The sequence below is a fragment of the Ostrea edulis genome, chromosome 5 (assembly GCF_947568905.1).
Source record: "Ostrea edulis chromosome 5, xbOstEdul1.1, whole genome shotgun sequence".
NCBI classification, from domain to species: domain Eukaryota; kingdom Metazoa; phylum Mollusca; class Bivalvia; order Ostreida; family Ostreidae; genus Ostrea; species Ostrea edulis.
This window is the reverse complement of record NC_079168.1, coordinates 34766784-34790404: the sequence shown is the minus strand read 5'-3', so window position 1 is coordinate 34790404 and position 23621 is coordinate 34766784. Positions and strand designations below refer to the sequence as shown.

The 23621-nt window shown below is 34.5% G+C and overlaps 2 protein-coding genes and 1 long non-coding RNA gene across 4 annotated transcripts in view; 2 read left to right on the top strand and 1 right to left on the bottom strand.

Annotated features, from left to right (window-relative positions):
• Positions 1–18510, bottom strand: part of LOC125652872 (aryl hydrocarbon receptor nuclear translocator homolog) — a 34293-nt gene extending 15783 nt beyond the window's left edge. The window contains exons 1-3 of the mRNA XM_048882316.2: positions 18331–18510; positions 2119–2176; positions 1541–1609 (exon numbers count right to left, since the gene is read on the bottom strand). Coding sequence (XP_048738273.2) covers positions 1541–1609; positions 2119–2176; positions 18331–18373 — 170 coding nt within the window. The 5' untranslated portion in view covers positions 18374–18510. The remainder of the gene's footprint in view (positions 1–1540; positions 1610–2118; positions 2177–18330) is intronic.
• LOC130054874 (uncharacterized) lies at positions 6950–10512 on the top strand. Its single transcript, XR_008803207.1, has 2 exons — positions 6950–7210; positions 10041–10512. It is a non-coding gene; the product is annotated as an uncharacterized LOC130054874 (long non-coding RNA).
• Positions 18479–23621, top strand: part of LOC125652871 (conserved oligomeric Golgi complex subunit 1-like) — a 41081-nt gene continuing 35938 nt past the window's right edge. For both annotated transcript variants that reach the window (XM_056165897.1, XM_048882315.2), the window contains exons 1-3: positions 18479–18624; positions 20756–20840; positions 22838–22882. In XM_056165897.1, the coding sequence (XP_056021872.1) occupies positions 18594–18624; positions 20756–20840; positions 22838–22882 (161 nt within the window). In that variant the 5' untranslated portion in view covers positions 18479–18593. The remainder of the gene's footprint in view (positions 18625–20755; positions 20841–22837; positions 22883–23621) is intronic.

Below are 23621 nucleotides of genomic sequence, written 5' to 3'. Positions count from 1 at the left end.
GACGGATACACAAAAATTACAACAGAAACACACTTTAATCACTAACATAATGGGACATGACCCTCACCACTGGTAACCTTTATTCATTGCTCCACATTGTCTTCAATAAGATTGCAATAAAATATCATTTCATATTGTGCATTTGATTTGTCATTATCTTGGAAAGCGTTTGTATCACCTCGATGATAAACAATAATCCTCTGTACTTTTCTTCTGATTTTCATTATCACACCTTCAGAGAATTCCATTTTTTGTTTTTCTTTAGGTAAAGGTGCACATGTGGAAAAAAGCACACATAAAGATTTGTTTCAAAGGCTTTTTAGTAGTTGAACATGGAAAAATTCTTTTGACACCATTGAGTGGTTATTTGGGTCATTTTAGGCTTACCTTTTTTCAATTACAGTTAGTAAAACATATGTAAAAAAATCGCTAAAATGCATCAAAGATGTGTATGGCCGAGTTGCAGTTTGAAAAATTATGCACGCTTGCATTCACGAAGTAAAAACATGCATGTATTTAATATAGTTTATATGTATGAAGCTTTGAATGGCCGCAATAAGTATTTAGTATGATAATGACCTTGACCTTTGGATTTCAAAAGCAACATGAATCTTGAATGTCATCAGGATTTGAAGTCTGATAAACATGCACCAGCAAGTACATGTAAAAAGTTAGAGGCAAGCTCAAATCTACAGTACATAGTGAAAAAGAGACCTTGACCTTTTACCTCAAAATAAATAGGAACCTTCCTCTTTTGGATGTGATCATGTTATGTAAGTCCAACAAAGATGCACCAAAAAGTATGAAAGTTAGAGACCGGACAAGCTAATTGTGGAGATCGCCCGCCCGCCTGAGTGGACACCCATCCTTCGCCAATTTAAAAGCCGAGATTTGCTATGCAACTCAGCTAAAAAATCACCTCCAAAGATCTAGATTGTTGGTATCTGATACACAAACCCCCAACTCCATTCCAATGCTGAACTCTCATCACCTTGGTCTAGGGTTGTAAATTATTATAATTCAAATCTGCACCACATGAGGTATCTTACTTAATATATTTAGGTTTTCTTGTTAAATAATCAAAGTTCAGTACAAATGATATTAAATCACCATAAAGAATTCTTTTAGGTAATCAGTGAGCAATTTCAGAGAAAAATATGGTGTGTGGTTTTTTTTAAAATTGGGAACGAGTACATACATCAGTCCTCGAGGACCCCCAAAAAACACTGACTCTACCCAAATATGCTTGGTCCAAACTTTGAAATAAATTCACCTGTTGGTAATAGAGATACTAACACTTGACAAAACCTGCTCAGGTATGCTAATGAATGTGTACTTTACAGAAATTAAGTCATTCATACACTTTTTGTGAGCAAGCAATGAACGAAGATTCTTTACTGCATTTTTTTTATATCATGCAGGCTGTATCATGTTACATGTACGAGATTTGTTAATATATGAACATGTATGCATATGCTTTGTTATCTTAAATGAATAGGATTTTTGATGTTACATGCATGGTCACGCATAATGTCTTTACCTGGCAAATCTCTCTTTGTCGGCCTGCTCTTGGTTGTAACCCCCTCCTTGTCCATCTTCTTCATCTGACCTGTTCAAATCATCCAATCACACTCTTAACAACATATAGATTTACTGAAGATTTCTAATTGTTGCCAGGAACCTGTACGTTAAAAATCTGAGCCCTATATAAACTAGTACATGGAAAATTGATTTAATATAGATAATAATATCCAATAATACAAGACAATTCATATGATACTAACTTTTAATGGTTCTTTTCATAAAAGAAAACAAGTTAAATTTTATTGAATAAGGTTTGAAAAGTATTTTGAGATTTAATTGCTGAGGCACATGCAGAAAAACAGAAATTCCACCACATCTTTGCAGATAAAAATGGTAAAGTGATCACTCATTTGAATATCAACCTAGCCTTTGGAATATTTGTGCATCTTGACACTTTAACTTTTATCAGCTCCATGTATGCAATTCAAAATGTTTTGCACAATAAAATAGACCCTAACTATGATTAATTTTCCCAACAGGAGCTGTGTGTCAGAGACCCCTTGATAAAACCTTAGGTTATCAGATGTTACTCACTCCCTCCCGGATCCACCCTTGCGTTTTCGATTCCCTCCTTTGGAATTATCAGGTGTCCCTGGAAAAAAACAGACACAATATTTATAAACAGCATATAAGATTCCATAAAGTTACTGCATCGTCTGGAAGTTGTGGAGGATTTCTTGAGCGGCCTAATGCTTATCTCTAGCCATCTGCCTCATCTCTGAGGGCTTCTATGAATGACTCTGAGAACATGCAATTTATGAGAAGTCAAGTCATGAATAATCCTGTTTTTTGTGGGGTTTTTATTTTAAAGAATAAAAAAAATGTTTCATTTCAACAACTCGAGAAAATTTCATTCATTTCCACCCTGCACTGTGATTAATGACATGTGAAAGTTTGATATTATTTCTGTATATTACTTTCAAGGAGGAATAAGTTCATATCTCAAAAAATTGCTTTGAGACAAGGACAATGGCTAAGCAGAATAATACTTTAGAAATAAATTCTTTTTTTGAAAATATATGAGGTTGTGAACTGCAACATTTCACACTGGTGTGAAGTGTTGCAGTCCATACTCTCATAACTACATGTACATTTTTCGAAGAATGTCTGCATGATCACTTTCAAAAAGGCAAATGCACATCTTCAATAACAGTATCAATAACAACTGTACAAAGTTTGAGGAATGTCAAGTTAGAGGTGTGAGAGGAGTTGATTACACAAAATAGGTACTGTCTATTCAAGAAATGCTTAAAAAATGACTAAGTTCAACTACATGTAAATTTTTCGAAAAATGTCTAATCACTTTCAAAAAGGCAAATGCACATCTTTGATGTATCCATAACAACTGTACAAAGTTTGAGAAAAATCAAGTTAGAGGTGTGAGAGGAGTTGATTACACAATGTAGGTATCCTATAACCAGGACACCCACCCTCCCGCCTGCCATTCACCATTTTATAAGCAGTTTGCATGTTGTGCAATTTTGCCCCCCAAAAAATGCATGACTGATACAAGTATGTTCATCTGAGTGAAAGTCACTTATGGGTGACACACATTTCTTTCTTCACTAGAGCTATCAGTCAAACTTTGATTAAGATTAAAATTTTATGAGTTGAATAAAAAAAATAAGACCACTAGTACAGTATTCCATAAGGAGCATGTCTAAATAGAACAAGATGTGTCTGTGAAACACAAATGCCCCCGATAATGGCCAATTCCAAAGATGGCCAAGGTCACAAGGGCAAATATCTTGGTACGAGTAGAAAGATCTTGTCAAAAGAAATGCTCATGTATAAAATGAAAGCTCTAATATTTACCATTTAGAAGTTATGACCAATGTAAAAAAAATTAAAAGTAAGTTAAATGTCAAGGTCAAAAGGTTTAATACCAACGGAAAGGTCTTGTCACAAGGAATACTCATGTGAAATATCAAAGCTCTATCACTTACTGTTCAAAAGTTATTAGCAAGGTTAAAGTTTACAAAAAGTAGGTCAAACTCCAAGGTCAAGGTCACGGGGTCAAAAATGTTGGTACCCACGGAAAGGTCTTGTCACAAGGAACACTCATGTGAAATATCAAAGCTCTATCACTTACTGTTCAAAAGTTATTAGCAAGGTTAAAGTTTTCAAAAAGTAGGTCAAACTCCAAGGTCACGGGGTCACAAATGTTGGTACCCACGGAAAGGTCTTGTCACAAGGAATACTCATGTGAAATATCAAAGCTTTATCACTTACTGTTCAAAAGTTATTAGCAAGGTTAAAGTTTCAGACAGAATGACAGAATTACAGAATGATAGAATTACAGAATGACAGACAGGACAAAAACAATATGCTCCCCGATCTTCGATCTCGGGGGCATAAAAAGTCTTGATCGTTTAAGATCAAAACAGAATATAATGTCCTGGTAGTATAAGGATGCAGGGTCTATAGATATTATTGAATGGGGATCTGGGTTAGAATAGGTCCTCAGTACCCCTTGCTTGTCATAAGAAGCGACCAAATGGGGCCGTCCTTCGGATGAAACCGCAAAAACCTAAGGCCCTGTGTCACAGCAGGTGTAGCACGATAAAGATCCCTAAGCGCTAAGCAATATAGGATTTTGCAACCCTTCACCGGCAATGGTGATGTCTCCATATGAGTGAAATATTCTTGAGAGGGATGTTAAACAATATTCAATGAATCAATCAATAGCGATTCCTATCACGGTTCAGTATAACTTCAATAAACCAATATTCATTGATATCAATTATTGAAACACAACATATCTCCAGCTATTGCTTTTTAAAAGGTCTGTTGCGATTCATTTCACTCTGTAACAAATTAGTTCAAAAATCAGGCGCATGTCATAAACGTATCATCATTGATTATAAAATGATTATAATATTATTCCTATTAGTGAATGTCATCGAATATGTCTATGAAGGCATGGCATGCAGCTACAGGCACACATTCATTAACATTATCAACTCCATTCAAGGGGAGTGGCAGTTACTGTGTTTTTTTAAAAGCCTTATAAACATATCCTTCATGAACAAAAATGGAAATCAGTAGTTGATCAAATTTAAATTGCAAATCTTGGGTTAATATTTGTTATCATAATACTCTTTTTATCAAAATATTGAAAGATAGTGACTAAAATTTAAACCCTAAGCCAGGGATTAATTACTTAACATGCACCACGTGTATTTTGTCAAATGACAAACTGCTCTTAAGACTGCACTAGTGGTAGAAAACTGATGATAAAAATAAACGGATAATGTTCATCTTTTAGTCTTTACACATTTCTGCACTTTGCTTGATTACCCCGTTTCCTTAGAGGCAGCAAGTAATGAAACTAAAGAAACCCCAAATAATGTACCATGGAGAAAATTAATTTTCCAATATTTTCTCTCCTAAATTTATTAATTCCTAGCAACTTGATTGAACTTTATTATCCAAACAAGTATATTAATTTCTTCAACTGATCGAAGAAAAACAGGGTCCCCATGCAAATGTGAAGTGCAAATTTAAATTAAATTGACCAGTTTCGAATTGGTCAAATACTGCTTTAAACTTGCTGTTCAATAAAAATATTTCAGTTGGGTTGGTCAAAATACCATATGTAAATCAAAATTCAGGGGACCACGTACCGATTGTTCTTAACATATCCAAAGTTTGTTTTCAACATACTCGGTATCTGAAGTTCAAAATAAAATTTATCTTTTTCATCCATTTAGAAAATGTTATGTTTTAAAATTTTGATCCCAATTTAACAAACCTAAACCAAATTAATTAATCGTAGATCCCCCATTCCCCCCAACACACTGTAAATAAAATGCCAGGATAATAAATTAAGTCCAATTTATACATGTATATATACAAGAAGTATATTGAGTCCAGACAATAATTAATATTGGAATTAAAAATTTTAAAGTAATACTGTCATTAGATGGGGATGTTTTCCCCCATCTCCATGTTCAAGATCAGACAGCAATCAATGAACAACAAGACCTCTCTAAAATTTAATTGCTATTCTAAAAAATTTGCAAAGAACACATCTCAGTATCTACCTGCATGGTTATAGATTCACTGGCCATGAGCACAGGGGTTAAGCCCGTTTCATGAACCGAAACTCCTTGTAACCATAAATTAAACCGTTCCAAACTCGCTCATTATCAGCTCAGCACACTTCTAATTAAAGAGATACATTTTGATGTAAGCAATTTCAAATTAACCAATAATCAAATGTCACATGTGATGTTTTTCAATAATAATTTTCATGACATTTCAGATACACTTCCACTTGCATCCTATCTTAAGTTTCCACAAAAATAATTGGGGTATATATTACAAAGTCTGTTTAGAGTAAGCTTATTTTCATAATAGTTCTGGCAAGTAAAATTGTAAAATTACTGGTTATGTATTACAGAAGGTAGTATATATCTGTGGACATGACTATGCTAATGTTGCAAGACTTGGAAAACAAGACGTGTTTGTAAAACCCCGATGCCCCTATAAGTAATAAAGTAACTAAGGTCTTGTCACAAGGAATACACATGTGAAATATGAAAGCCCCATCACTAACCATTCAAAATTTATGGCCAAAGTTAGTTTTTCAAAAGTAGGTCAAACACCAAGGTAAGGATCAAAAGGTCAAAAATTTTGATTCTGAAAAGAAAGGCCTTGTCACAAAGAATACACATGAGAACTATGACAGCCCTATCACCATCCATTCAAAAATTAAGGGCAAGGTTAAATATTGTGCAAACAAACTGACAAGCTAACAAACATGAAAAACTATATGCCCCCCCCCCCCCCCCCCCAAATCTCAAACAGGAGGCAGATATATAAAGTATAGAGATATTAAAACTAAATAAAAAGTTTAGACCTCTATTTCAAAAATCATATACAAACTTATCCAACCAAGGAGATGAAAAATTAGCTTTAGAAAAAGGTACCACAAATGTTGTAAAATATTAATATTATTGAGGAATTATTCTTAGTTCAAAAGAAGAAGTATATCAAAATAACTAATTTCCATTTAAATAGAGACTATAAGCTGTGTTTATGAAATGTTTATTCACTACCAAAAATATTCTAGAAATATGTATGAAAACTATAAATTTACTATCCTTCAAACTGTATTTAAAGTTTTTAAAAATACAAATATATACTTGCATGAGTCTCATAACAATCCATCTTTTTTTAATCGTAATCTTACCATAGATTGCCATTTCCGTGTACACTATGGGAATAGGAGCTACTCCCGAAAATGTATGATGTCTACTTGGCCCCTGACTAAAGTCGTAACAGTGCTTGGAAGATCCTGGGTATCGGAGATTAGTGTAATCCATTGTTAATCTTTGAAGTCAGATTTTGAGTACCAAGGAAAGTTAATTTTTCACCAGCGACAAACCCTCCTGATACTATTTGATTAACCAATCTCAATGCACAAAAAACACACAGATGTAAATATTTTCCAATGTAAAAAAAGTGAGAGAAAAAAATTATCTCGCAATAAGTAGTCTTCACTTTTTACATTTCTGTGTGGAAGCAGACGACACACCTGTTGCTGCTGCTGCAGATGACTACTCAATCACTGATACTGGTAGACAGCTGCCTCACAGATATATGTCACCATACAAAACAGGTATGTCTTCACTTATTGGTGTAAAAGTCTACAGTCCAATTATTGGTTTTCAATTTCAATCTACTGCTTTGCACGGTGTTCACAGCTTAAATGATGAATTTTCAACACATCCCAAGTGTGTGTTCACATAATGCAACATTAATGCCACACCAAACTTTTTTCTCTCACTAGATGGTTAAAAAAAATATTCTGTGGATCTGTATCATTTCATGGGAAAATGTTTAATTTCATGCTGATTTTTAAATGTCAGTGTTTTCATTAATTTTATGTCTTTTTCCCAAACAAATAGAACACAACATTAGATGGCTGCCTCCTGTTGCTTGATTTAGTAAAAATTATTCAGTAAAAACTGTTATCAAAATGGCCCCGAATGACATTGTTTTCTACAAACTGCCTCTCGACCTTATTTATTTGTTTCTGCCACCCATGAGACTGAACTACAGTCACGACTTGTGGAGAACTCTGTATATCTGTACTCCTACACATGGTCACACTCCAGTGATCCAAGCATGTGTGGGACTGCAAACATCAATAGATTAGCTGCTAATGTTAAGAAAGTGATCTCAAGAGTTAAAATTCCCCTTCTTCATCAGCAGAATTTTAAAAAATACATCTTTCATGTTAACACACACACACAAAATCAACTATATTAAATACGTGTATTAAATAAACGACATCTTATCACTTTACCATCAACATATGATTTCTTTAATTTTTATGGCATGATCTTTGTAACTACATGTATTAAATAAATGACGTTAGAAAAAAACATAACAACTAAAGATGGCCCCAACACCAACACCAACCTTCTAACTGAAGAAACCTTGACAATTTCATGATTTTCTGCTATATCCCTTTTCATTAATTGATCATTAAGATGTAAGCTTGTTTGAACCCCCGGGAGCTACATCTCAATCGTTGTCACCTGTTATCAGGTAAGACATGACAAAACTGACTCCATTGTCATGATCTGCTATTTATAGCTCAGAAAGGTGCATAATAATTAACTGACACATTATCATGTAGCAGATATGAATATATATTGTTTCTTTAATATTCTTTTAATTCAGAATTATTGATTTGGTATATTCTTTTGTAGAAATGTGTCCTTATAAAACCTCAGCTAGAACACATCAATTTTATGAAATATTGATTTTTTTAGTTGTGGTTCATAATGAAACACACCATAGAATAGATAAACCCAAAATACTTATAACCTTATTCTCATACATAGAGTGTATTATTTCAACATTACTCATTTGCATATGTACCATATCAATAACATTTTGCCTTTAACCTTTACTTATTTCTTTTCATGTTTAATATTGAAAAGGAAATCTACAACTCAATTTTTAAGATTCAAATCCCACTCAAATTATATAATATCAAAGCAATTAAACTTAGAGCACTTTGCAAGCAACATTCAAATACATCTAATGGCAGTGCATTATAAACTTCTCACTTGAAGCCTCACTAGAGACAATATCTGAATGCAACAGTATTCACAAGCTAGATATGGGCTTCTTACTTGGTAGTTTCTTCCTATTGCATCTGAATTCAAATCAGCATATATGATATTGTTAGAATTGTTCTTTTGTTTAACAGGTTTTTTTTTGGGGGGGGGAGGGCCGACACACACAGTCTTCACGAAAAACTTTGTAAAGCACAGGCCCTTCGGGCCTCCCAGTATAATAATTGTGCAAGCCCGAATACTATTTTGCAGGCCCAAAATGTTTTTTTTTCTAATTTGACCTTTTGTTATTTGCTGATTCTACTCTATAGACACATGCACAGTTATTCTACTGTAGGAAAATACAGGTCAAGATGATCATAGTTAGAGAACAACTGACATTAAAAGGATTATCTTATTTTTCAACATATTAATCTCGCAGATACATCAGCAGCTCATGTTCAACTTTGTTTTGTATACACCACGTACAAAACATTTTGTTTTCTCCAGAATCACTTAAATGTTAGCCAAGGCCTACCCTCGCAGTGTTCGAAATTGGTTTAAAACTTGGTATAGACAACAGGTCTATGCCAAAACAAGATGACTTAGACCTCATCGAATTGGCATATACCACAACATTGAAAAAATAATAACACAAATTTAAAACATTTTCATTTACTTCTAATATACTTAGAAAGTGTATTTTCTTTCCATTTCTGTAATATCATTCTTTCCTCATAATGTTTATCAGACGTCGACTGACCATGCAAGGCCCTCTTGGATAACTTTATTGCTTTAAATCTAAAAAATTGGCATAGACAATTTGGTCTATCTCAATTACAGTTGGCATAGACCAGTGCCATTTGACATAGACTCGATCTATCGGTCTATGGTTAATTTCGAACACTGCCTTCGGTCCAATGGGGCATGAATTTTTGTTTTTTTCTCCTCGTACGACAGTTTTTTGGGGTTTTTTTCCCCGGATGGTTGTGATTGTGAAATACGCTTGGGTGGTTTTGAATGTCCTGGACGAGCCCCCTCCCTAGTATACTTCAGAAAAGGCAGCATGGTTGATAATTTTTCTATGCGAAATTTGACTACTAAGTCATGACATTTAGTCTGAGTCAATCTCACACTTTATTTGTAATATATACAGAACATATAAGAAAACATTTACAGGCCCGCCGGACTCCAGGGTTTAATACTTTAAGAAGCCCGATCCCGATTTTACTGGCCTCGGGCATCAGGCCACTGGTTAACGTCGAAGACTGCACACACAGGAGCTTTAATATGACCAATTCAACTACAGTGACTTATTCTGATTGGTTGTCTCATGCTTTTTTCAGATTCATTGTTGTTAATTAATGCTTTCCATTGTAGTGAATCCTCTCACATACCCAATCGACTAGATAGTGATTCCTTGAATCGAGGATGTCATGAATTGTTGTTCCATATGAAAATTCGTTAAAAATTGCTACCAACATGACACTTTGTTTGTATACAGTGGACCCTCAGATATCCAGACGCTTCAGCTTCCGGATATTTTTTCTTGGAAAGAGAATTCTTTACTGTTTTTTTGTCTTGTTTCTCTGGAATTCTGTGTTCCAGATCCACACAGGTTTTTATTGTATCACAAAATGCTTTTTTCCACCATATTTTGGTTCATTTATCCAGATAGTAAACTGAAACTGTTTTTATATGATTTAACGCCTAATTTTACACAGAGTATTCAATGGTGTTGTACATGTATAATATAAAAAGCTTTAAAAGAATAAACAATACATCATATACATGCAAACACACTCTAAATCTACTAAACTAAAAACATGTACATTAAAACTGTCTAAACAAATGTGTCTTCAGTTTGGCTTTAAAAGTATGTAAAGATTTGGACTGTCTTATTTCAGCCAGTAAACTGTTCCACAGTTTCGGACCAATGGTTCCGAAACTTCTATCACTGAAAGTTTTATGCCTGTTAAAAGGAACAATGTAGTAACTCTCAGAAGATTGTGCGGAGCGCAACTTTTTATTTGGTACCAGTTTTGTTAAAAGTTCTCTTAAATACAATGGCGCTTCGCCCACATGACAATTATAAATGAAGGTCAATAATTTAAATGATATCCTAGAATCAATAGGTAACCAATGTAGGTCAATGAGAGCATCCCTAGAGCTGTCAAATTTCTTACGATTTAATACCAATTTCGCACCCATGTTTTGGATTCTTTGCATTATACATATTTCAGTCTGTGTTATGCCATATAAAATCACATTACAAAAGTCCAAATGAGAAATTACTAAAGATAAAACCAAAATTTCTGTAGCTTCCTTGGTCAAATATTGTCAAAGATTTAATTGGTCTTTCAGCTTGACCCCCCCCCCCCCCCCCCCCCCCCCGACCTGGGTGTTAATTGTTGTAAAAAGCATTAGCCTGGCCGTCTGGCAAAACAAAATAATCACCTGAAATTAATTATAGGATATTATCCATAGGTGTGAACCAGACTCTCACATCTTGACGTGTGTTGAATTGTATTTTTTATTAATTTTACAAATGATTATCTTAGGTTAAATATTGTTACTGTCATTTATAGACCTGACTCCAGAGTTTCATAGCAATATTGCTCTCTTATAATGCACAATATTTCACATACAAATCAGACTTTTATTACCTGTACCTTGAATTTGTAATTCAATTTTTAATACTAAATTCAATCAAAACTTGCATCAGATTTATATGTGTGCTTGGGATGACATATTAATGCATCATTCCTCTTTATTGCCATTGGTATGAAGGGTCATATACATGCACAAGTGTATTTATCAAAAATCAAGGCAATCCAGATATCTGGACACTTCACTTTATCCAGACAATTTGGTTGCATGGGAACCAAAGCATCTGGATAAATGAGGCTCCACTGTACATGCACTGATTCCTGTGATATCATGGCTTTACTGAGCTGGCCGTTGGGATGGAAACTTTAATAGAGGTTTGGGTATTTCTGAATTAGTAGTTCTACAGAATACTTCTAAATGACTTTTATTTTCACTACATGCATTACTAGTTCATCCCCCTGAAAGAGGGTATCACTTTTCATTTTCACATCAACATTTTATGATTTTCAGTTATTCTTTAAAACAAGTAGAAGTTTACATGAGAGTACAAATGAAGACAGAATCAGATTTCAAACCTTTGACTCACTTAGTGAGCTAGAATTATCAGTATTACCAATGGCACTCGGTGTACACGCGATGGTAGTCAAAGGGGTAAAACTCTTGCAACCACAACAAAATACCAAAAATAAATATTGCCTTTGAGTAAGAAATACTCCAGTAGAAAATACTTCATGAAATAAATCTTAACAGAATCAGCAACAAATTGGACAATGCTGAAAATGATGGAAATTCTAAATGATATCAATAAATTTATTTAGTTCTCTAATGATGCAATGAATGGCTAATGACAAAATCTAGAAATGATGCAAAATACTTCAACATATCTCACAGTCTGGGTAAAAATAAACATGGGACCAAATTTCCTAGCATAGTGAATATTTGTACATGATGGGCACAGTCATTGCAAGTTGGGCAATTGTAGTGCAGGGATGATATTCTGATACCTTAAATAAAATACGGTATTACAGGTTATTCTTGCATATCATAAATTTTGCGAAAATACCCCAAAACACTGTTATTTTTTATTTGCGTAGTTCTTTGTTTGCGATTCTCCAAGTTACAAATCAATTAACACTCGACAGATTTCAATTTTGTACAGAACAAACATTACTGTTACACGTGTTGTCACTCAACAAGTTAACAGGTGCGTGTACAGAGTGAGAATTAATGCCTGACCACCGTTTAAGATAATTAGTATTACATCTGAGGTGGTGAGTTTCTACCCACTGAGTTATTCTTATCTTGTAAGATATGGTACACAATCGGTGTAAATTTTATGGGAATTTAATTGTTTGCGATTAAAAAATACTCGCAAAAGAAAGCGAAAATTGCATTATCGTGGAAAATAAAGCATTATACGGTATGTTTGCACAACATATCTGCTGTGTTTTTGCACAATGACAAAAATATGTCTCCACTTTATGGGTCTAATATGATATGTACCCATCTTGTACCATTTTAAAGACTAGAGGCCCATAATTCAAATCGTTCAACTAAGCAACTCCACTTTCCCCGCATAATTTAAAAACAATGACCAACCTTGTAATCAAGGGTCTTGGTGTGAATAACCTTGAATCTACACAGCATGAGAATACTTAATATACTGTGCCCTGCAGGTGGTTGTTATGAAAATGTTGAAATACTAATTAATGTGTTGTGTCCTTGTCATTCTTCTGATGAAGCTTTTTCAAAGAATTCTACAATATGTTCCAATACATGTATAACATGAGGCCCATGGACCACAACACTCACCTGAGCCACAAAGCTCATACAGAGAGTTTACTGGAACACCAAAAGTTACTCAACAATAAGTTAGTCCTGCTATTCAACAACTCTATGCACTACATATTTATCAGCATGAAGCATTGCAGTTCATACCCTCATGTATTTTCAAAACTGAAATTCATTTTTGTATTTACATTCTACTTTCATTTCTGTCGGAATTCCCAGCCGTTAAAATAGACGTACTACATCTAATTTAAGTGGTTCACAACTGCAGCACATTCATGAGGAAATGGCTATCATTACAGTTTGTAAAGACACCAAAGGCAAAAACATCAGAAATGTAAATATAAGAATGTAAATCTTTAATGCCCCAATGTGGAGCTACTGACTCCAGAGTCATGGAGTGAAGAAAATTTAATCTATACTTTATGAGAATGCTAGAATATTTACTTGGCCAGATAAATTTTCCCCTTTTGATCATTAACAATACATGTTTTTCAAAGTATTTTCCATGTACTCCTATGTGTTTAACCCCAACCCTGGTCTCAGGAATTCTAATATGTATTGACATATTTTGCTGTGGTTTTGGAAGTGTTTCATCATGTTAAAATTGAATCATTTTATCATGGCACAAGGAAGTGTGAACAAAGCTGACTATAAACAGAATATTAATTTGACATATTGTAATCTTGTGGTTCATGAGAAAAAAATTTAAAGACTTTTCCTATGAAAAACTCTACACTATATGTACATAAGCTTGCACACCAATTTGACAAACTGCAATCTTGTGGTCAAAAATAAGAAGATATCTAAAAAAAATTCTTGCATATTACATGTCAAACTTTGAACTTTTGAGTCTTTCAAGCATACTTCTTGTCGGAGTGACCCCTGCCCTATGAGCAGTAGAGGACCGATCCCGATGCTCATTCTGTAGAATATTAAACACACCAAGTTGATGCAGAGCGTAAAGATATGTAAATTTCACAAACTTTTGGCAATTGTCATGATTTTTTTGTATTCAGCTAAAATCACTCAAATGAACACATTTTTGACCCCAGACTGGACTCAGTCCAATGAAAATTTGACGAGTCAACATTTTGGAACCATGTGATTAGGTGAAAAGGTGGGGGGGGGGGGGGGGGGGGGGGGGGGGGGGGAGTAAACACAAAAAAAACCCCAAAAACTTTAGAACCCCCCACCCCCATTGTAAGTCTACGATCATGCTGAAAAGTGTCAGACAAATATTCTCAGAAGTTTTTTCTCCTGTCCCAATTTCTCAATGTTAAATCAGAAGAACATTTTTATTTTATATTCAATAATAAATGCTTTAAAAAATCAGTATTATGAAACTAAAATTAACTCAAAGTTTTTATGTTGCTTTTACTGTAAAATTGTAAAGCACAGGGGACTACTTCAAACAGTTTGCTTTAGGCTGCACAATAATATCGATATTCCAGTGTATTGCGGTTCTTTGACGAAAAATATTGTATTGCGATATGTTTTTTCAGTACCAATATATTGACAAAATGTTCATGCTTGGAATTAAGTTCGGGATTCCTAAACTAAAATCGCATGTATCACTGGCACGGGCGTTTTCGCGATGAAGGATTAGTATATTTTGCAGAGAAATGAAAGAAATCCGTGATATATTCACTATACTTCATTTTACTCACCAACTGCTTAAATTGTGTATTTGCTGACTTTAAATAATTACTTACTTGGACACTATGGTGTATAAAGGAAAGCGATTTGAGGCAACTCGCATCTTGCATTTTAAAACGTACGTCAAACCAACAAACACTTTCCAGTATTTGAAACGCAAAAGCGAACATAATCCTTCATTTTTATGGGATTCATAAAAGGTGAAACCATATGGAATATGCAAGAAACGAGTGACGGAGATGTACTACAAGAAAGCCTAAGTTATCTAAAGAATTCAAAACAAACCTTAAAGAGGGGACTCTTGGGTTATAGCGATAATGAAATCAATCAAAACATACAAGTGGTACATATACTTGACAACTACAATCGAACCATGCTTTTAAAGCAAAAAGCAGGGTAAACCCTTGTGGTTGTCACCAAATACAACCCTGGATTCAAAATATAAAACAAAAGCTTTTAAAATATGCTAGAGACAAAGACTATTTTTCTGATCTACCTATTGTTTCACTAAATGCATTTTTGGGGATATGCTCAAATCATCAATTATAAAATTGCATGATAATTGTAAATTGCAAATAAGACTCCTTGATGAGAAGGATTTTCATGCAGTTAGAATTCTATTTATTCCCCAATCATATCAATTATTTCAATAATATTTATAACCTCGCATCACACCACCAAAACACTTAATTAGTGTAGAGTCAGAGGTATGACGTGGCTGATTGGAGTCATATATTATCTTACTTGATAAGGTAAAGATTACTTTAATTCTCAGTGAAAATATTGCAATACATATCGCATTATCGTTTAAAATATCACAATATATCGCAATACGGAATTTCCAGACAATATCCAGCCCTAGTTTGCTTACCGTAAAATTATTATAAAACTAATAGACGAAAACACAGGAAAACTTGAAGAGTTTGATATTGCTTCTATTTTAACATTCCAGTATTCAAAATAAATGTTGTAAACTAAGGTTGACATACACTTTATTGAAAATTATACTTTTGAAGTATTTATTGAGTAATTGAAATGTCAAGCAGGGTAACATTTGTTGCATTTTGTCAATAAGCAAGCCTAAAATCAACGTTTGTAGATGTGTCTTACATACGATTTCACTGAATCAACTCAAGTATTCCATAGGAATGCAAGGAATGGATTAAAACGTCAAAGAATGATTATAGATTTATTGATTAATGATATATAAATACCAATATTGATACCGATGTGAAATGAATCAGTATTCTAACGGTAATTTTGAAAGTCCTTGGTATTGATACTTATTGTGCCGGATTTCAACCCTACTGGTTACACAAACAAGTGATTAGCACATACTTCTGAATCATGATTTCTATGTAGACAGACAAGGATAGACATTAACTTTTCATCTCACTAATTGCCCTTTGGATAAGTAGATTCAGGCTATCACTTGTCCAAATGAAAAACAGTGTCTGAAATTTTTTAACTCTAATACACCTATCAATGAGCAATTTTAATTATCCCCCTTTGCAGGGTCAGCCAAAGGTCATCAGTGAACAGCCAAATTTTCCTTCTTTACCCTACCGAATGTAAGAGGTTACAGCTATGAATTATAGTTAATTATTAAAATTTCATACAAGTTTACGGGTTGTCCCACCCTGGGCTATTATTGTAATTTGTGGTGTACGGGTTGCCCCACCCTGGGCTATTATTGTAATTTGTAGTGTACGGGTTGCCCCACCCTGGGCTATTATTGTAATTTGTAGTGTACGGGTTGCCCCACCCTGGGCTATTATTGTAATTTGTAGTGTACGGGTTGCCCCACCCTGGGCTATTATTGTAATTTGTAGTGTACGGGTTGCCCCACCCTGGGCTATTATTGTAATTTGTAGTTTACGGGTTGCCCCACCCTGGGCTATTATTGTAATTTGTAGTTTACGGGTTGCCCCACCCTGGGCTATTATTGTAATTTGTAGTGTACGGGTTGCCCCACCCTGGGCTATTATTGTAATTTGTAGTTTACAGGTTGCCCCACTCTGGGCTATTATTGTAATTTATAGTTTACAGGTTGCCCCACCCTGGGCTATTATTGTAATTTATAGTTTACAGGTTGCCCCACCCTGGGCTATTATTGTAATTTGTAGTTTACGGGTTGCCCCACCCTGGGCTATTATTGTAATTTATAGTTTACGGGTTGCCCCACCCTGGGCTATTATTGTTATTTATAGTTGACTGCAATTGATGAAAAATAACAAATGTCAAGTTATATGTCAGAAAATTACAAAGGCCAACGTAAGGAAATAAGATAAAGCAGCGAAGTGTTAATACGTGTATTTAATTCAAATGCTCAATGTTTTATTTTAAAGAAACAAACCATAACAAAATTGTAACAAATAAATTTTTATTCAATAACTCAATAAAATTGTGCATGGGTGATATCAATTCGGTAAATTGTATTACTGGTAAGAAAAGACAAAGTGCCAGCGATAACAGATATAGTGCTGAATATTTCTGACACAAGCCTAAAGGTACCGATCTTCCCATTGTTGAAAAGGGAAATATAAAAAACTGATGAAAAAGTAAACCATACTTATTGAACTTGAAAATTTTGGTCAAAATGGCGTAGTTTCAAATGCAACCGCAAGGACATGTATTTCTCCACCTTGAATATCGTGTATACCCAAGTTCACGTCATTCTGAGATGTTACATGAAATCCGTAAGAGCATGTAAATCCTATTTTCTTAGTCATATATAATCACTCCTCAATCAACGCGATTGTACCATGACTGCTTTCAAGATCGTAGTGGTTAGCCTAGGGGTTAGGTATGGTGGATAATTTGTGCCATTTTACACTTATAATCATCTATTTGTTATTTTGAGGCAAATAGACTACAAAATGATATTTAGCCACCTTTTTGTCCCGAACTAACGAAAAGTCAACATAATGATAAAATTCGCTACTTTCCTCCTCAAAATAATGAAAAAGACGACAAATTGTCAAATGGCAAAAATCAGCCACTATACCTAGCCCCGATCTTGAATGAAGCCCTGGTCTTCTATGTTTGTAAATGGGCTTAAAACCGGCGCTGAATTTGACGTCACAATGCACTGTTCACATCAATTGCGTTATGCTTCCAATGTTCAATGAATAGGTGGGCCAAATGGTCTATCAAAGTTAGGAGGATGCTTTGATAGAGTGTTGGGTGCAAACTTCGGGATAATTTTTGTTCCTGTTATGGATATAGATTCTATAGATGCTGATACCCTCAAAAATGGTCATGCCGTAAGACATATATTAACATGCAGTCTGAGTAAAACCAGCCCCCCTTCTCCTGACGACGATAGGAGAAGGGGGGGGGGTGGTTTTAATAAGACTGATTAACATGTTCCCCCAAATGTTTTTTTTTTTAAGTATGGAAAAGGTCCCTGGACCAAAACTAACCTCATAATGATCGTAGAAAGGAGTTTTGTGATGCAAAATTGTCAATTATCAAAACCATTTCTAATCACATTATCTTGCAGTGTTTGTCAATTTATTACATATGACATATGATATGTGTCAAATGTGAAAGAAAACAACTGGGTGTCATTGTCAAATTGTCTCATTCCAAATCCCCCAGATATACTCACCAACACCAGACGGCCCGGGGGATACTGTAGATGATGTTGACATACGAACTCTTCTCTGTGTAACCACAAAAAAATAAAAATTATTGGACTTTTTTTTTCTTTTCTTCTGTCCTGTGTCGAAATTTTTTTTTTTACAGGAAGCAATCAAATCTCGTCCAAAACGAGATATCGATCAAAATTAAAGTCGGTGTAAAAAGATATAAACTCGCATAAGAACGGACTGACATTATCTCCCTTCAAGGAACTCTCCATCTTATGCCAACATGGACAAGCAGAAATTGGCATCGGCAAAATGTAAGATACTTCAATCACAAGTCTCAGGATATCCTACAAATTTTGTAATATCCAAGAGCATAATTAGACTTTTGTTATTGCACAAGACTAAGACGCTAATAGATCTAAATGTGACTTTGCATCCTAGTAAATTAAAAACAAAATAACCTTCTTTCGGATTCTTTACTTGAGGTTTGACGTTTGTCATTTAGAAGGGTTATTTTTGTTGTAAAACTCTATCTTACTGATAAATTTTAGATAATTTTGGTTATTGCAATATCAAGTATTTGAATATCCATTCTCAGGTGTAGTGGATGGATTGATAATTTAGAGTAATCATGCAGTCTTAACATTTTCTGACTCTCGGTCTCCCAGTTGCAGTGTGTCCCATACACTTATATAACGTAGCAAGACGACGTGGGTCTGTGTCAGTAATTTCATTGTTAGCTACTCATAACATGAAGTCACCACATGTAATTCTGACCTCTCCTAATGTGTACAGTTTCTGTACAAAATAGAAAGTGATCATAAACACTAACTTTTTCTGAAGTTCAGTCGATTTATTATCAAAGATATATGCTTAAACTTCAGATTTAATTTTGTTACATTGTGTACATATGATTTCTCACGGATCATTTGGAAGACTGACAAATTGTAATCCTTCTGAAAGATTATTGTTCTTGATTAAAATTTAGATTTTTTGGTATCTATTTAGCAAAACAACAATGAGCTGTCAATATGGGACTTTCGAGATATGGATCCACTCAGACTTTTATTGTGCGTTAAACATAATTTGTAGGGCATGTCACTTCCGGATTACAATAACAACTAAGTAAACAAGCATGTGATACTTCAATTGCTATCTAATTCCTGCATTTCAATGCTATCTTTGAAAGAAAGGAATCACTGCAGGCATTTGATTAGATTATGTGGTTTGGCGAGGGAAATAAATCTAGGGAATATCTTGAGGATATCTGTAAAACTTCACGCCTTGCATCCAATGATACTTGTCTAAATGAGCCTTTTCCCTTCCATCTACTAAGCACCAATAAGTGACATGGATCGTCATCGTGGGACTGCACATAACTCTTTATGGACCGTCGGCTAGCGAAACATCATTTGTATTGATGTCAACTTTGCCCTACAATTGGTTATTATTGCGTGACCATGGTGTATAAATGTCAAATATAATCGGTCGTTCCAGCACATCCCGAAAGTTCCGTATTGCACATGATGAACATGAAGTCATGTTTACTTTAAAAGGTATCACACCGGTAATTGTCCAAACAAAATGAACTTAGTCAGTTGTAGTTCCATATATTAAAGAAATTTTTTTTTTCTTTTTTATATATGTATCTTTACAATTTTTTGTACAGTTTTGGACTGCCAATGAAATGTCAATAATATGTATTACATATGCAGGGGTTTGTATTCATTGTATGTGGGTCCGATAAAAGGCCCCACTCCCAATTAAAAATTTATTGGATATTTCTCAATTTATCAAATCCCGGGACTTTTTGCTCACCTGAGCCAAAAGCTCAAGTGAACTTTTCTGGTAACTTTTTGTCGGATGTCCATCTATCCGTCCCTTTGTAAACTTTTAAAATTTTAAACTTCTTCTCAACAACCAAACTTGCCACAAAGCTTCCTTGGGTAAAGAGAATTAAAATTTCTTCAAACTAAGTGCCACACCCTTTTTGAACTGGAGATAATTACATGTATGATTTATTGAAATTTTTGTGGCATCTTTTAAAAATCTTTTACTCAAGAACCACTGGGCCAATTTCAATCAAACTGGGTGTAAAGGACTCGTATCATTTTGACAGTAGAACATTCAATATACACAGACACTGTATAAGTTGAGATTAAGTGTAGCAGAGTGTAGAATATGACCAGTAGTGTGCTCTAACTAGATGTGCCAGTTATTGTCTTTTTAGAAGGGTCTGAGTAAGGTTATGTTCCGATGGTTTTTGTGCTATTGTTTTAGTTAATATGACATTTTAATATTTCTGGTATCATTTGATACTGATCCTAGATAGAATACGGTATATTGATGAAATTGATTGTAAACACTAACTGTTTTATTTTCCTTTTTCAATCTAATTTGAACATTTAGATTTACATTTTTAGAATTTTGTATTTTTCATTTTAGCCTTGCCTGTACATGAAATGGATACCAACATTTTGTTTGAGAAATTCACAGTTGAAGAAATCAGAGAAATTGAAAAGAAAACAAGGTAGAGGATGTACTTTTTATGCCCTCCTTCAAAGAAGAGGGGCATATTGCTTTGCCCCTGTTGGTATGTTGGTTGTTAGAACACATGTTGTCCAATCAATATCACTTGATATTTCATATGTGAGTTGGTTATGAGTAGAATAGGACCCATATTGATTTTCAAGGCCAAGGGTCAATCCACTCTGGACATAGGAAGATATTGTCCACTCAATATCTTGAATTGTTTTGGCACTACTATCAATTAATGATGCATATGTTTAACCTTTTTCAATTTTGCACCACTGGAGGTTAGGGGTGAAACGATGCATCGCGATGCAGCCGAATCGCGATGTAGTGGCCTCGATTCGATGTTCGATTTATTCGGGGTCTGTTTTGGTTCGATACGGTTCTAAAATCATAGCACACATTGCTCTTGATAACACAGTTTCTGATTAGCCAATGGAATTAAAAATTGCCCAATCAACATACGAGTAAGCTTTGCTGTATCAAAATGGACGCAGTCGAGTTGAAAAATGCACCCCCAATGTATAAATCCTGGGTATGGCGACATTTCGGCTTTAGGACAAGTGATAAGAGTGTTGCTTTATGTTAAACGGTTTTACATTATGTAGAATTTATTTGCAGAGAGCAATAAATACAACGAAACATAAAAAAATCTTAGCATTATAAAGAATTTGGTACATGCTATTGTATCGAATCGAAAATCATCGAATTGAGACTAAAGTATCGAAAATTGAATCGAATCGAGAAGGTACTGTATCGTTTCACCCCTACTGGAGGTGGAGGGGGGGGGGGGGGGCATCTTGGTTTCATTTCATGTTATGAATGATTTATTTGTACTCAGATTACAGAGTAATGAAAACATGGTTTATATAATAAAATGAGTATTTACCATATATATGCCTTTGAATTTGCTCCAAGTAACTTGTCACATGTTTTTGAGCAAAATATGTCATCACTTCATTTGAAATTAACAAGTTTTTTTTTCTCCATGCTATATAAGGATATGGTTATGTTATATACTGTGGGGGTATACATTGTGTCCGTGCATCTGTGTGCCCATCCGTCTGTCTGTAAACCAATAGACACAAGGTGAAGGACAGTATTTTTAAAAATCTTCTCATCTTCCCATACAAGGAATCCAATGCATACCTGCTCATATGACACATCATGGGATGTTTCTTCCAACTCATGGTCCAGATGATGCATTTTACCTACATTTTATGCTCTAGTGACCCTGGCCTAAGAATTATGAAACATCTTAAGCTTGTCAAAATCTGAATGTTGCGATGAAATGAATGAGAAGTAAATCATTCCAAAATAGAATTGTTATTCAATTTTGCTTCATCTAATTTCTAGTGTCTGCAAATTAGAGTTACAGTTCAAAAGTAATGAACATCTTACAGGTGGTTGAAATTTAGACTTAGTCTGAGTTTGTTACATGGTCCCAGGGCCTGATTAAGGATAGTATTTAAGTCTTTTAAAGCTTATTACAAGTGACATATGATCAAAATGTGCCCATGGTTACAGATGCTCTGCTAAGTGCACTAAGGCTTGTTACTATCTTACAGCAGGATTGACACAATGGTTTTTCTTTATTAGAAGTTGTGTCATGATGCTGTCAAATTCAATTAGAATACCGGTACTTCAAGGCCAATTAGAACACTTGAAGGACATAAGGATTGGATTGTGAAATTTTAGTATGGGCAATGATTTTGCAGTATGTGTATCACATATTTACTATCAATCTGCATCAAAGGTAATCTAGAAAACATATGATGTTCAAGAATTAATAGTTTCTCAAATATACCCAGTTTAGGATGCATTCTGCAGGGAGTAGCAGTCCCATTGGTCTTGTTTTCATTGCAGCACATTTTGACATTACAATTTTACATACCTTGAAAGTATCAGATTGAGAGGTAGCAAATTAAAGCTATACATTCATTGTATTATTCATTATTATGCTGATAAAACTAATGATGATTTATAAATTTTCAGAGCTGACATAGAGAGAAAGAAAGAAGATTTGCGGATCATGGTTGGGTGGGTCATTAATTAAGATGTAATTAGTTATTCAGGTCCAATGAAGGGTGTACTGGGATTTACCTCTGAAGCTGCTCGTTGTGTGGATTACTGTCCCAGATAAATCTCCGTACATCCTTAACTGGCCTGGGGGACGAATTTACTTCCGACGTAAACTAATGATATTACATGTAATTATTTAGTGATGGAAATAAAGAAAGGCATATTGGATGTTTCACTTGTTTATAACATGATGTTACAATATATTGAATGGTGAAGAATACATTCGAAGGAACAAATGTCGTAAAATTTCTTTTTCTTTGCATTTGGAGAGACAGTGCATTGTGACATCACATTATTTATCTTCACTTTCACCAAGGTTTACAGAAATTTACATCTGCCTTGTTTACCAATCAAAACTTGTCTTACAAGCTGCATAGGAAATAAGATGAGATATTTCTTGTACTTCAAAATCTCGGGAATTAGAATTTAATTTCAAGAATTTTGGCATTATATGTAACGTTCCTCTCAATAACTGCCATTATAAGCACCCTCCTCAGGATAGGCTCAAGTGCTGATGGATCAGAGTGCTGCTTCAAATTTCTCAATTTGTTTTGATGTTCGTGAAATGTTATATCTAGCAGTTTTGGATTATTTAAGAAAGCTTTACCTGTTAGAATGATCACTTCAGTGTAATGACACACAGCAAACATGTTCCTGTGTGAGTTTCTGATGTACTATATCTTTCAAAGTTTTGAAA